The 12,046-nt window shown below is 54.4% G+C and overlaps 1 protein-coding gene across 12 annotated transcripts in view; it reads right to left on the reverse strand.

Moving 5' to 3' along the window:
- GNAS (GNAS complex locus) overlaps positions 1–12,046 on the reverse strand; it is a 58,356-nt gene that overhangs the window by 13,984 nt on the left and 32,326 nt on the right. For 3 of the 12 annotated variants that reach the window (XM_036244493.1, XM_036244491.1, XM_036244494.1), the window contains exon 1: positions 1,722–1,893. The exons of 4 other annotated variants lie outside the window; for them this stretch is intronic. In XM_036244493.1, the coding sequence (XP_036100386.1) occupies positions 1,722–1,860 (139 nt within the window). In that variant the 5' untranslated portion in view covers positions 1,861–1,893. Of the gene's footprint in view, positions 1–1,721; positions 1,903–4,245; positions 4,423–12,046 lie in introns of those variants that run through there. 5 more of the 12 variants (XM_036244498.1, XM_036244497.1, XM_036244500.1 and 2 more) reach the window with 5 other exon arrangements.

Here is a 12,046-nt window from a genome sequence, read left to right on the forward strand (position 1 = left end):
AAATGAATAAATACCAAAGAGACTTATTTTCACTTAGTAATTTTCTGCTTTTACATAAACCTGGACCCAGAAGAACAAAGACATACCCCATCCAAACAAGCAAAGCAAACGCCACAAAGAAAAGCATCCTTTACACTTTATTCTTTATAACTAAGCCGTTTTGTTGAAGTGTGACCACAAACTAGGTCTTAACCTAGCAAATTCACCAATTAACTCAGACAGCCAAATGACTGAGGAAGTGGAAGACTTCCATACTAATTAATGCTTGTATAATTCTTCTGGTCATTTCAATAATTTCTTTTATGCTTTTGTTTTATTTTACTTTTTCTCCCCCAAAGCAGCACCTTTAAGAAAAAGGGAGGAAAGGTCATCCTCTTGTAGTTAATCACGCCCCCCCCCCCTTTTTGGCCAAAGTAAAAACCGCAATCAAAAGAGAAAACCCAGACCCAAACAACTAAATGTCACTTGACAAACAACTAATTAACGTCTTTTCATCTCCTTCCACCTGGAAAAAAGGGCTTCTCCTTAGAGCGCATTCGATCCCCCATCCCACCTTGAAAAGGACAAAAAACGCCATTTCCAGACCAAGAAGCCATTTACAGACAAATGTCATTTTCCAGTTCTGATTTGTGAATGTCTTTTTTTCCCCCCATTTTTTTTCACAAAGCGCTCTCAATGTGGCCGACTAACAGGAAAATGTGTGTGTTAAATGGTTTATTGGGAGGGGGGCGCTGCTGCGGGGTGGGGGGTGAGGGCAGCTGCTACAATTAATTCTCTTCTTTGCTTTTCAAAAAGCCTGCATGTCTGGAAGGGGAAAAAAAGGTCATACTGTAAAAATGACGTGTCATTTGGCTTCACTGGGCACTTAGCGTACTAACTCCATTTTTTTTTTTTTTTTTTTTGCTCTTATTTTATTTGATTCTCCTTCCCTTCCACCGCCGGCCCGGCCCGGGACACGTCTGTTCCGCGCACACAGTGTGTCCTGCCCGAAACGCACTAAGTCGCGCCCAGCGGCCGCCGCGCTCCCTCCTCCCCCACCCCCTACTCCGGCGCCACGACTCGCCCGCGCCCCCTCCCCCTCACTGCACCACCTTTGCCACTCCGATCCCTTCCGAGGGGCTGATGTCACCCGCCCCCCCCCTCGGCCACTTCCCCCGCCAAAGTCTCTCCTAGGCGAAGGCCCCTCAGCCACCGCGGCGCCCCCCCGACCCCCTCCCCTTCTGGCCCCTCTTTTTTCTCCCCTTCCCTCTCTGAACAAATCACACACCCCACGGAGGCGGGTCCCCTCCCTCTGCCCGCCACCCCATTTCCTGTCCCCGAAACCCTCTTTTTGTCGCAGTCTCCCGAGCCCGATGGGGCTCCCCTTCCCCCTCCCCAACAAGCACCCAAGCCCCTGGCGTCGTGTAGGCCTCGCGGAAAAACAGAGAGGCGAGAGCGAGGGGGAAGGGCAGAGAAAGAGAGAGGGAGAGCGCCGGCCAAGGGAGGAGGACCCGCGCCCACGTCGCCACGGCCCCCTGCCCCATTTTGAGTCCCCGCCCGGTCGAATCTGCGCCCTGGGGTCCCCCTTCCGGCCTCGCCCCCCAGAGACAGAGCCCGCGAGCGGGCAGCGGGCTCGGGAGCGCGCGCCCGGGGCGGGGGGCGGGCTCGGCGCGCGCGGCCTGCGGGGCGCCCCGAGGGGCCCCGAGCCGGGCCGGGGCCGGCGCCCCCCGCCCCGCCCTTACCCAGCAGCAGCAGGCGGTGCGTGGCCCGGTAGACCTGCTTGTCCTTCTGCAGCTGCTTCTCGATCTTTTTGTTGGCCTCGCGCTGCGCCTTCTCCTCGTTGCGCTGGTCCTCGGTCTTACTGTTTCCGAGACAGCCCATGGCGGCGGCGGCGGGGCACGGGGCGCGGCCGGGCTGCGGCGGCGGCGGGTCGGGCGCGGGCGGCCTCAAACGGGCCGGGAGGGCCGGGGCAGCGCCGGGCGGGCGGGCCGGGCGCGGGCTCGGCTCCTCGGGGAGGAGCGCGCGGGGCGGACTGCGAGCCGCACGGGGAGGGTGGTGTCGGTCGGACCGAGGGGAGCGCGCCGTTCCCCGCCCCTTGAGCCGGAGCCGAAGGGGCTGATGGCCGCTCCGGGCCGAGGCGACCAGAGCAGGAGCTGCGGGAGCTGCTGCCGCCGCTGCCGCCGCTGCCGCTCTTATTGCCTCGGCCCGGGCCCGCCGCCCCTACCCAAAAGGGCCCCGGCGGGCGGGGGGAGGCGGGGGGGAGGAGGAGGCGGCGGCGGCGAGGGGGGTGGAAGAAGGAGGAGGAGGGATGAGGAGCAGCCGCGGCAGCGGCCGCGGCGGCGGGGAGGGCGGGAGCTGGCGGAGGGAGGCGCCCCCCGGGTGCCCGGGAAGGGGGGTCCCTCCGCCGGCGCCCGGCCCGGAACGGGACAGGGACAGGCCGGGGAGCCGCCCCCTCGCCCCCCCTGGCTCGGGCCCCAGCCGGGCCGGCTGCGGGGGGAGAGGGGGCGGCTCCGAGCCAGTGACGACCCCTCGCACGACGCCAACGCTCCACCCCCCAGGCCGCCGCCCCCCTCCTCCCGCGGGCGCCGCCGAGGGGCCGGGGTGGGCGGAAGGGGAGGGAGCGCGAGCCCGAGCCCGGACTTCGGAAAATTTTCGAAAAGAAGAGAGAGTCACAGAGAGAGCCAGAGAGCAGGGAGTGTGGAAAAAGCGAGGCTAGCACGAACCAAAGGACAGAGCAACCGAAAAGGAAAATGTGTCCACATACACACACAAAGACTTAATAAAACTCCACACTACACAGCGATGGTGGTGTCTGGTGGTGGTGGGGGGCTGGGGGGCAAGGGGGGCGGACTAGATGAGCCTCTCATCGCGCCCCCGGCGTCGGGCGCCATGGCCCGAGCCGAAGGCCCCCGAGGCCCCAGAGCGCCCGCGGCCTCTGCGCTTGGCGCGGCCGCCCCAGTAGGAGAAGAAGGCGCAGCCCAGGAACATTCTGAAGCAGCAGGTCGCCCCGAACACGAAGCCACAGCCACGGCCCTGCTCCGTGCGCTTCTGCAGCAGGAAGTTGAGCACCCACGAGGGGCTGCGCACCGAGAACACCAGGAAGACCACGAGGGGCAGGTGGGCGCTTAGCGCGCCTGCCTTCAGTGGCCCTGGCCGCCACACGACGCCCCCCACGCGGGGCACTGTGTAGTAGGCGTCGTCCTCGTCCCCCCAGTCTGAATCCCACTCGGCCCTGGCCCTACTCGTGCCCCCGACGCCGGCGCCCGCGGCGCCCTCGCCGGCGCCCTCCGCGGCGCCCTCTTCGGCGGCGGCGGCGGCGGCAGCGTCGGCGGCCTCCGGGTCGCGGGCCGCCTCCTGGGCCGCCACCTGGGCTTCTGGCCCCTTCTTCTTCTTCTTCTTCTTCTTCTTCGTCTTCTGTATCTTCTCCAACTTCTTCCTCTCCTTCTCCTTCTTCTTCTCCTCCTTTCGCTTCTGCTCCAGCAGCTTCTTCTCGAGCTTTTTCCGCTCCTTCTCGGTCAGGAACTTCTCCGGGGGCAACTCGCGCGGCAGGTTCTTGGGGTTCTTCGAGGTTTTCTTGGGGTCCCAGCTCTTCCGCGGGGCGGGCGGCTCTCTCGGCTCGACCAGCGCTGCAGCCGCCGCCGCAGCTTCGGCAGCCACTTCGGCTGCAGCCGCCGCTGTCTTCTTCTCGCTGTCCAATGCCCTGGCTTTGATCTTCATGGCCATCTTCAGCATGGTTGCTCGGCCACCTCAGGGTGCCCGGCTCCCGCCTGGCCCGGGCGCCTTCCTTGCCCCTGGCCTCGGCCTTACCGAACCCCGTGCGCCCCGTGTCGGGGGTCTCCGCTGCAATGCCCGATGCACTGTCCCGGGGCCGCGGAGCGCGGCTGCCCGGCTTCGGGCTGCTGGGTTGGTTGCCTAAGAGTTAGCGCCAAAAAGAATGAGCGAACGAAAAAGCGGTGAGAACACACCAAAAAGCACCCAACAACAGTGAAAAACCAAAAAGCACCAAGAAATGTCAAACAACTCAAAAAAGAAACGTGCAAGGCGCAATGGCACGAGTTTGCTGTTACCCTTAGGCACTCCTTGGCTTGGCTCTTGGGCGCGCCAATGGAGAGAAGAAAAGAGAAAAGAGAGAATTTGGGGGTGCCCGGGAGGCGCGGGTCAGGGCGGCAGCGCTGGGGCGCCCCTGCCCTGTCCCGGTCCCGGTGGCTCTTGCCCGCGCCGGGCCACCCGCACTTCGCGGGAAGCCACGGGGGCACCCGGACTTACATGTGAGTGAGGTGCACTCACACGCAAGGCAGTGCCTGCCGGCTGCCCGCCGCCGCCCCGCGCCGGGACAGGGGTTCGCTCCAGCCGCGGCGCCGCAGCCCGGAGCCAGAGAGCCGGCGAGCCAGCAAGCACCGCGAAGGGCCAGCCACCTGACGCAGCCCGCTCCGCGGTGCCGACGCGACTGAGTGTCCCAGCCGAAGACCAGTGCTCCTAACCAGCCCGATGACGCCCCAGCCTCTTCAGAGGACGGACCCACAGCGGCGGCCCCTATAAACCGAAGGGGAAGCCGAAAAATCGGCCCAGCGAGGACGTACCCAAATGGGCCGCCACGCACCCTGGGGGTGCAGGCCGGTGTGGGGACGTCTCAGGAGTGGGCAGGGGGCACGGGGGGCGCAGCAGTGGGGGGCGCGGGGGCGCCCAAGTTGGTGGGCGCCGGACCCCGCCTCCCAGACCTGCCTCCCAATTTTCGGTGAGTGGTGTAGCCCTGGGCGGCGTGCAAAGTGTGCGACGGCGGCGCTTACCCCTGCTGCGCGCCTCCTTACCTCTAGCTTCCCGGTTAGCGCACGCAGGACCGCCACCCACCCCGCCCTCCCGGCGGCGCGCGCCCGCGGAGGTAGGTGTCGGCAGCCTAACTACTTGCGACGCCTAGGAAGGGTTTCGGGTCTGACGAGAGGTGCTACGTGAGCGCAAAACTAGCAGCGCTAGAAGCAGCAGGCTGTAGGCAGCGGCCGGTGACGCGCGAGCCCAGCAGTGCCGGCCGAGGAGGCTGCAGAGTCGGTGCACCCGGCGTCTTCGCGGGCGGGAGCGTGGTGGACCAGGGCGTCCCGGTTCTCCGAGGCTGGCTCGGGCGCCGCTCTGGAACAGACGGAAAAGTAGTTTATTAAACACGAAATTGTTTGCAGATTGTTTAAAATTGTTTAAACACTAAAGTGCCCCCACCCCCTCTTGCCCCCACACTCGCACGAGGCAGGGAGCACTGGGTTAGGGGCAGTGCCACCAAGTTTTCAAGCGCTGGGCCGCGCCTCACTCGCCCTGAAACCGTAGTTGAGTCCCTCGCTGTTGCTCTGGGGTCTGCGGAGGTACAATTCATTCATTCATTCAATAACGCTGGGTCCATGTGGCCCACCTTGTGGGCCGGAGTTGCCAGGTGCTCAGACCAAGACATGGCGATAGCCTCTGCAGCCCAGCGGGCCCACCTGCCAATAAACTCCCATGGACAAAGTAACAGTAAACTTTCTCCCACCTCTAAACTTTTTTTTTTGACTTCTAAAGAGTCAGTAAAACTTCAGATGTTTGGGGAAAAAGAAAGGACAGAAGCCTACCTGTAACGGTAAACACACCAAACACACCTAACACACCTAGGGGCCTGGGGCGATTGTTTGACACTTCCAGAGGTCTTGGGACACACTGTCGTGAATAGTTTTAACTTTTCTTTGAAAATAGAAAGACACTATTAACGTTCAACAGGACTATTGAAATTACCCCCTTGCCCCTGTCTGCTCAAACCAAAGTAAGAAAAGGGATGACAGCAAGATGTCACATAGTATTTTGTTTGGCTCCTTCAGGCAGACCTCCACGCCATTCTACAAGGCCTCTTTTTTTTGTCTTTTTCTTTGCCTGGATCCGAACAGACAACAAAGAACAATTCAAAGTCACCAAAGAACACTTGGGATCCCAAACAGGCCAGACCCCATCACCCCCCCAGGCTGCCTCTGACTTTTCCAACTCAGCTGCAAGGCGGTGCTTGCCCTCCCCCCAAATCCAAATTGAACTAAGCGGGACTTTATCACACTTTGGATTTTGGCCTCTCTTCCACACAAAAATATACCTTCTTGAGAAAAAAGCTCAAAGGCACGACTGTTCTGGGCGACTGGGGGGTGCTTTAAACGTAAACAACATCAGAGAAAAATACCGAGCCTGGCTTTGCTGGGAAGCCAAGACACAGCGGGGCCTCCCAATCAGTGATTACAGGACTCTGAGGTCAAGACTCACAATCACCCATCAGCCAGCTCAGAAACCACTGAAAACTGCACTTGTGTTTTACATCTTTATCTACTACATAAAAACTTCTTGATTGAATTTCATTAATTGATTGGGTTTTTTGTTTTTTTCAATTGGTCAAGACCTATTAGGAGGAGGAAGAGATCAGAATTTCTTGTTATGCTCCATTTGTTCAAAAGCATCTTCCTGCTTCTAATGTGTCAAAGCACAAATACATTGTATGTAAGAGGGACAAGGTAAATAGTAACCAATACAACCCTGATATTTCTGCCAGTGGCTACACATTACTACAAGGAATGTAATGGACAGTCTCCTTATTTGGAAATCCCTGAGCGGGTCACTGCTCCCCAGCTCCCCTTTTAGAGGAAAATCATACCTAAACTTTGAAGGGAGTGAATCTGTGCCATGTCACATACTGACACATATTCCAGGCAAAGCACATTCAGGACGGGACTATTGTCCTAGAAATGTATAAAGCAAGGTCAGACTTTAGTCATTTCAACTTCTAACCTAGCAGGCCATCCTTGAAAAAAATTTTTTTTTCTTTTTAAATGTAGGTTTCACCTATATTTTATTATGACCAACAACTGATGGACAAATAAAGCATTTACTTTGTAAATCAATGACAGCAGGTGGGATCCAGGGTTTAGAGGTAAGCAAACGATACTAAGAACTCAGGAACACAAGCCCATTTGTGGTCTGCTCGGCTTTCTGTTTTCACCCCACACAAAGGGAAAGATGAGATTGTACTTCATTGGCGTGGTGAGCTGGGACTGCTACAGTTTTCAATCTTGCATTTGACCTACCCAGGCTTTAAAAGTTTTAATTTTTTTTTAAGTCTTTCCAATTTGAAGGCCACCATGTGTGACCTTTTCATATGAATTAGTAATTTATTTTACTAGGCCATTACCATTTTAAGTACCTGGTTTATGCTTTAAGAGTAGAACAATGCATTAGCATAATTCTTGGAACAGTCCAGGCTAGAGACTTTTGCAATGGAAGGGGCCTCTCATTTGGCTCGGGGGAGATGGGAGTGGTGGAAATTTCAGGCTCCAGAGAGGGGCAAAGGGCCAGAATGTTCTGGGTATGAAATGGCAGGGAGGGCACAGGTCCCTGGCTCAGGTGACTTGCTTCATGCCAAAGCCAGTAAGTTGGGATAATAACACACCCCAACCTAAAACACTGGGTCACTCAGTGATACAACCTGGTCAAACAGATGGTGTCACATGCCACACAGAAGGACAGCCTAGCAGTTATACTTTCCAACACCGCATGCTTTACAGCAGAGGATGAATTCACATGTCAGAGTTTGAGTTCTAAGGTCCCAGAAGCTTCATGTTTATAGGTGGATGTGTTCATGGGCTCTTTTGCATCTTCCTGTCTGGGAGGAATGCCTTGACTGCTTTTAGAAGCAACAGACTTGCCACGGCTTAGAATCTTGAAAATGTTATTACAGTTGATGAAATTCAATTTTTGGACAAGAGCGTCCTTGGCCTTCTATTAGTTTGGATTTTTTTAAGAGCCCAGAGAGAATATAACCATGGTAGTATTTTAATAGCATAGGAAATAATAGGTTTCTGCTTCTTACTTAGCTGTAAGGTTTTCATAGTGTTTAGTGCTTCCACTGTGCTTTTTGTCTTTAAAGCACTTTCTGCACTTTTATTTAACTAGAATGACTGCAAGTGGGGTTTGCAAATGACTGTGACTTGAAACCTGTGCTGTATAGATCATAAGAGCAAGCACTGTAAACAACAACAAAACTTCTTCCTAGGCCCATGCAAGTTCTTCAAACGTGAAGGTAGTGACTACCTAGAGCTCTTATTTTCTTGTAATATTCACTAGGCAAGTAACTCCAACCACAAGTACCCTGAACTAAACACAATAAGTTAGCCAACACTTCATTTCAGAAGACTTAAAATCAAGGTATTAACTACATGGCCATATGAAACTTCCTTATTTAATATAGATCAACTACTGTTAAGATGATTTTTTAAAAAAATTTAGAATGTAGTCTCATGCAAACCAAGTGTAGAGGCACATTGCCCAATGTATTTGAACCTGATTTCTGGAGCCAGTAGCTTTGAGATACTGCAGAAGCATCTACTTAAAACCATGGCGTCGCTGATGTTTATGCACCTTTCCCGACCGTGAAAGGTGGGCCCCCTCTATAAGAGGAGCTTATATGGCCAGTTTCCAAGGCCATTAGCGCCTTTTCTACAACATTCCCAGGAGCCAGCCCTAGAGTGAGTGAGAATAACTCTGAACAAAGCCAAGCTCTACCTTAAAAGGGGGAAACAATAAAAAAGGGACCTAGTACACTACTCTGTTCCTTTTAAGAATTGAACCGAAATGCTATGAAGCCTAGATGGACAATTTGGATTTGAGGCATAATGACACCAACCATAGACCAATGGACCCACTTACTAGAGATCTTAATTGGACAAAAAGAAGGAGAAGGAGAAGAAGAAAGTATCACTGATCTATAGCAGGAAAGTCAATTTTCCTAAAGTAAAATATTTTTAACTTTCCTTGGGCGAAGTTTTTCTCATGAGGATGAAAGAATGGGAAACCTGTGCTTAGAACACATAGCTTGGCCTTGAAGATGGGGAATGTTCAGGGAGGACCAGTTAAAAATAGGTAGAGGCCAGCTAACTTCTGCTTTTATTTACAGGTGCCTTATTTATATCACATTTTGATCTAACATCCTACCAGACAAGTAACAACAGAAAGCTAGCGGCCACCATCCACAGAAGGCCAAAATCCTGCCAGATCTCCCCAGTTCAAAGAAGCCCTTTCATTGCTGTTATTTTAAAGACTTTGGTTGTTTCTTTGTATCTAATTCTTCAAATTTAGCCCCACAAGAGGGAAGAGTTGAGAGAGTTAAACACTGTAGCTCAATCAGGTAATAAATGTCCTGTCCTTAGAGCTGCTCTGTGTATACATATATACAAATGAAACAGTGACTACATACAAATTTTACTTCTTGGGTTTTTACTTTATTTACCTACCAACCAGAGTGGTTGATCATTTTCAAACAGCCTGGCAATTAGTTACAGCCTCGGTTCGGGACAACAGGGACCGGGACGAGGTTGTGGTGCCATTTGCCTTGGTAACTGAAAACCCCTCTCCTTCTGCTGTTGGTAAACCCTGAATTAAGCAATTAATGTGACAATTAGTCACACGTTTAATTCATCTACAAACGTAGGTACCTTTTCATCTTTGTGTTTTGCCCACACACATTTAAATGGAAATAGAAAATGTGTCACTGAAGTTTGGCCTCGCCTACTTTCCTGGGTTTTATTTTGGAGGGAATAGCCCGGGGCACAGAGGCCAGGCTCCCAGATGAGGGGCACGGCCTCCTTCGAAGGTGTCAAGCCCCATCTCTCCTCCCATGTGGCCTGTTTGGTCACAGTGCCGTGTTTGCTGGGGAGCCCAGAGGCTGCGCCCCCCGCCCCCACTGCGCACTTCTCGAGGGCTTGGCAGCGCTCACAGCGTGCCCCTGGCCTGTTAGCAGCCCACACGGCACTGTGACCTTCTAGTCTTTGCTGACCTCTGAAGTCAGGAGGAGGGCAAAGTTATCAGCCGAAGCATCAAGCATTTGCAGCCAGTCTGGGGAGCAGATGAAAAGGAGATGTTTTTATGAGCTGCGGGCTTCAGCCCTACCCACAGCCGCCCGGCTCCCTGCACCCGCCCAGGGCTGGGAAAGCTGCCTCTGCCCACTTTCCTGAACATTCCTGTCTTTCGGTGGCTTTAGTCTCTGCTACCTTCTCAGATTACGGCTCCTTTTGTGCTAATTACACCAAAAAAATGGAAAGAATGTCACTGACTTTACAAAGAGCACCAAGTAGGCTTGCTTTAACACTAAACATAGCCTGTTTCTTTCAGAAGAGAGACAGCTGGGCCTTCCGACCCCGTGCCGGTGGCCGAGTCCCTCGTTCAGACCCAGGCGACCCAGGGCTCAGCTCCTGGGAGGGCAAATTAGAAAGGTGTGTTGCTTTAGTAAATTAAGAGTCTCCAACAAACACAACAAAACAGAAAACACAACAACTGCAAAGTCTTGCCGACGACGGCAGGCTATTCCCACCGCGTGAACACGGGAAAGAAACAGAAGCGGGACCAGGAGCAGTCGGAACGGGGTGCAGGTGGAGATGCACACGCCCCAACGAGAAGGGCTGCCGTCCACCCCCAGGCTGCTCTCCACCAGGTGAGAAACAGTCCCCCAAAACACTGACCCGGCCCATAGGGCCACCCTCCCGCCTTCCGGGAGACCCTCAGGGTTAACAGGTGAACAGCAGCAGCTTGGAATGACCGCCTTTCCTAAGGAACTAGAAACACTGAGTTGTTCGAGCTGAAATAATGCTACAGCTGTGACCGTCAGAGCTGAATTTGGGACACCTGCTCAAGTGACAGGTGTGCCTGATGGATGCCCAGCTTGGCTGAAATGGCCAAGGATAAGTCAAGTTTTCCCTCCCGACCAATTGGTAGGGACGCTGGAGCCAGCCAGGGAAGGGCCTTTGCCACACAGAAGGACCATGTGTGCTCAGCCGTCAACAGCACACGGCAGCCCTGGGGGGAAGGGAGCCTCAGATCCTGAACAGAAACCCAGAAAATCCAGACCGACCGGGAGGGCAGGGGCGAGGGAGAGCGCGAGCCACGGCAGCTGAGCGGGACCCGGCCCTTCTAGGTCTGGAAGCAAACAGGTCTATTCCGTAATCGGCTTTTGGAGGATTTGAGCAATCCAAGCAAGTCCGGGATTCTAGGAAATGTGTCACCAAAATTGGTCTTATTAGAGGAAGTGGTACACAGCGAGAAACGAAGAGTCTGATCCGTAACGTACTAATTACACCTATTTTTATCCGGGGTTGCAGGGACCTAACACTGGGAACTGAGACCTCTGGAAAATGAGTCCTCCACAGAATCAAGAAGGAGCATCTGGGGACCGGGCCCCGGGGCAATGGTGGCGCTGAGTTCCCCGGGCCTGACCACGTGCGAGAAGCCAGGTGCTATCTGAGGGGCTTAGGCAGGCGCCAGAAGGCCAGAGGGCCCGAGAGCAAAGCTCGGAGTTCTGGTCTGAAAGGTCAAAGGCCAGCCTGAGCAAACTGCCCAGGGCCCACAGGGGGTCCTGGCCTGCAGAGGGGCCCAGAGGCTGGGCTGCTGGGTCGCGCCAAGATGGGTCCTAGAAGAAGATTTCCTGGTCTTTCCCATCGACCACGAAGGCCCTGGCTCCCTATCTTCGGGAATGATGGTGACAGATGGCTGATGGATAGAGAACCAGCCCCAGCGGCTGCCAAATGCCCTGCTTTGGAGACTGGTCCCAGGAAGATGATGGTGAAGGGATCACCAACTTCAAGCACCGCTGGGTTTCTGCTTCCGTATTCTGAGATCAACTCTGCCTTCTGAGTTCCAGGACTGTAATAACGGGACTCCCTCCACGGCTTCTGAAAGCCTAGCTGTGTAAGGAGGTGGATATAAAACATAGTTGGGACTCAAAGCGTCTAATCTGCAAGTTAAATGAGCACCACTGACCTGACCCACAACCATTAAAAGCATCCCGAGGTGGAGAAAATCCTGACCCCAAATTCCTATCATGATGTTGTTATTAACCCATGCCTCAGGGGGGCACCCCAGAGCAGGGGAACTTGAAGCCCTTCTCAGCTTTAAGAGTGAGTTTCTTAAATGATTTTCTTTTAATGAAATCAGTCATGATTCCGAACACATCATTTCACTGAGCTGCCATGAGGTAGCCGAATGCAAAATGTGAAAACCAAACCAAACCACAAACAAATGGTTGACTTGCGTG

The sequence above is a fragment of the Molossus molossus genome, unplaced genomic scaffold, assembly GCF_014108415.1.
Source record: "Molossus molossus isolate mMolMol1 unplaced genomic scaffold, mMolMol1.p scaffold_m16_p_6, whole genome shotgun sequence".
Lineage (NCBI taxonomy): Eukaryota > Metazoa > Chordata > Mammalia > Chiroptera > Molossidae > Molossus > Molossus molossus.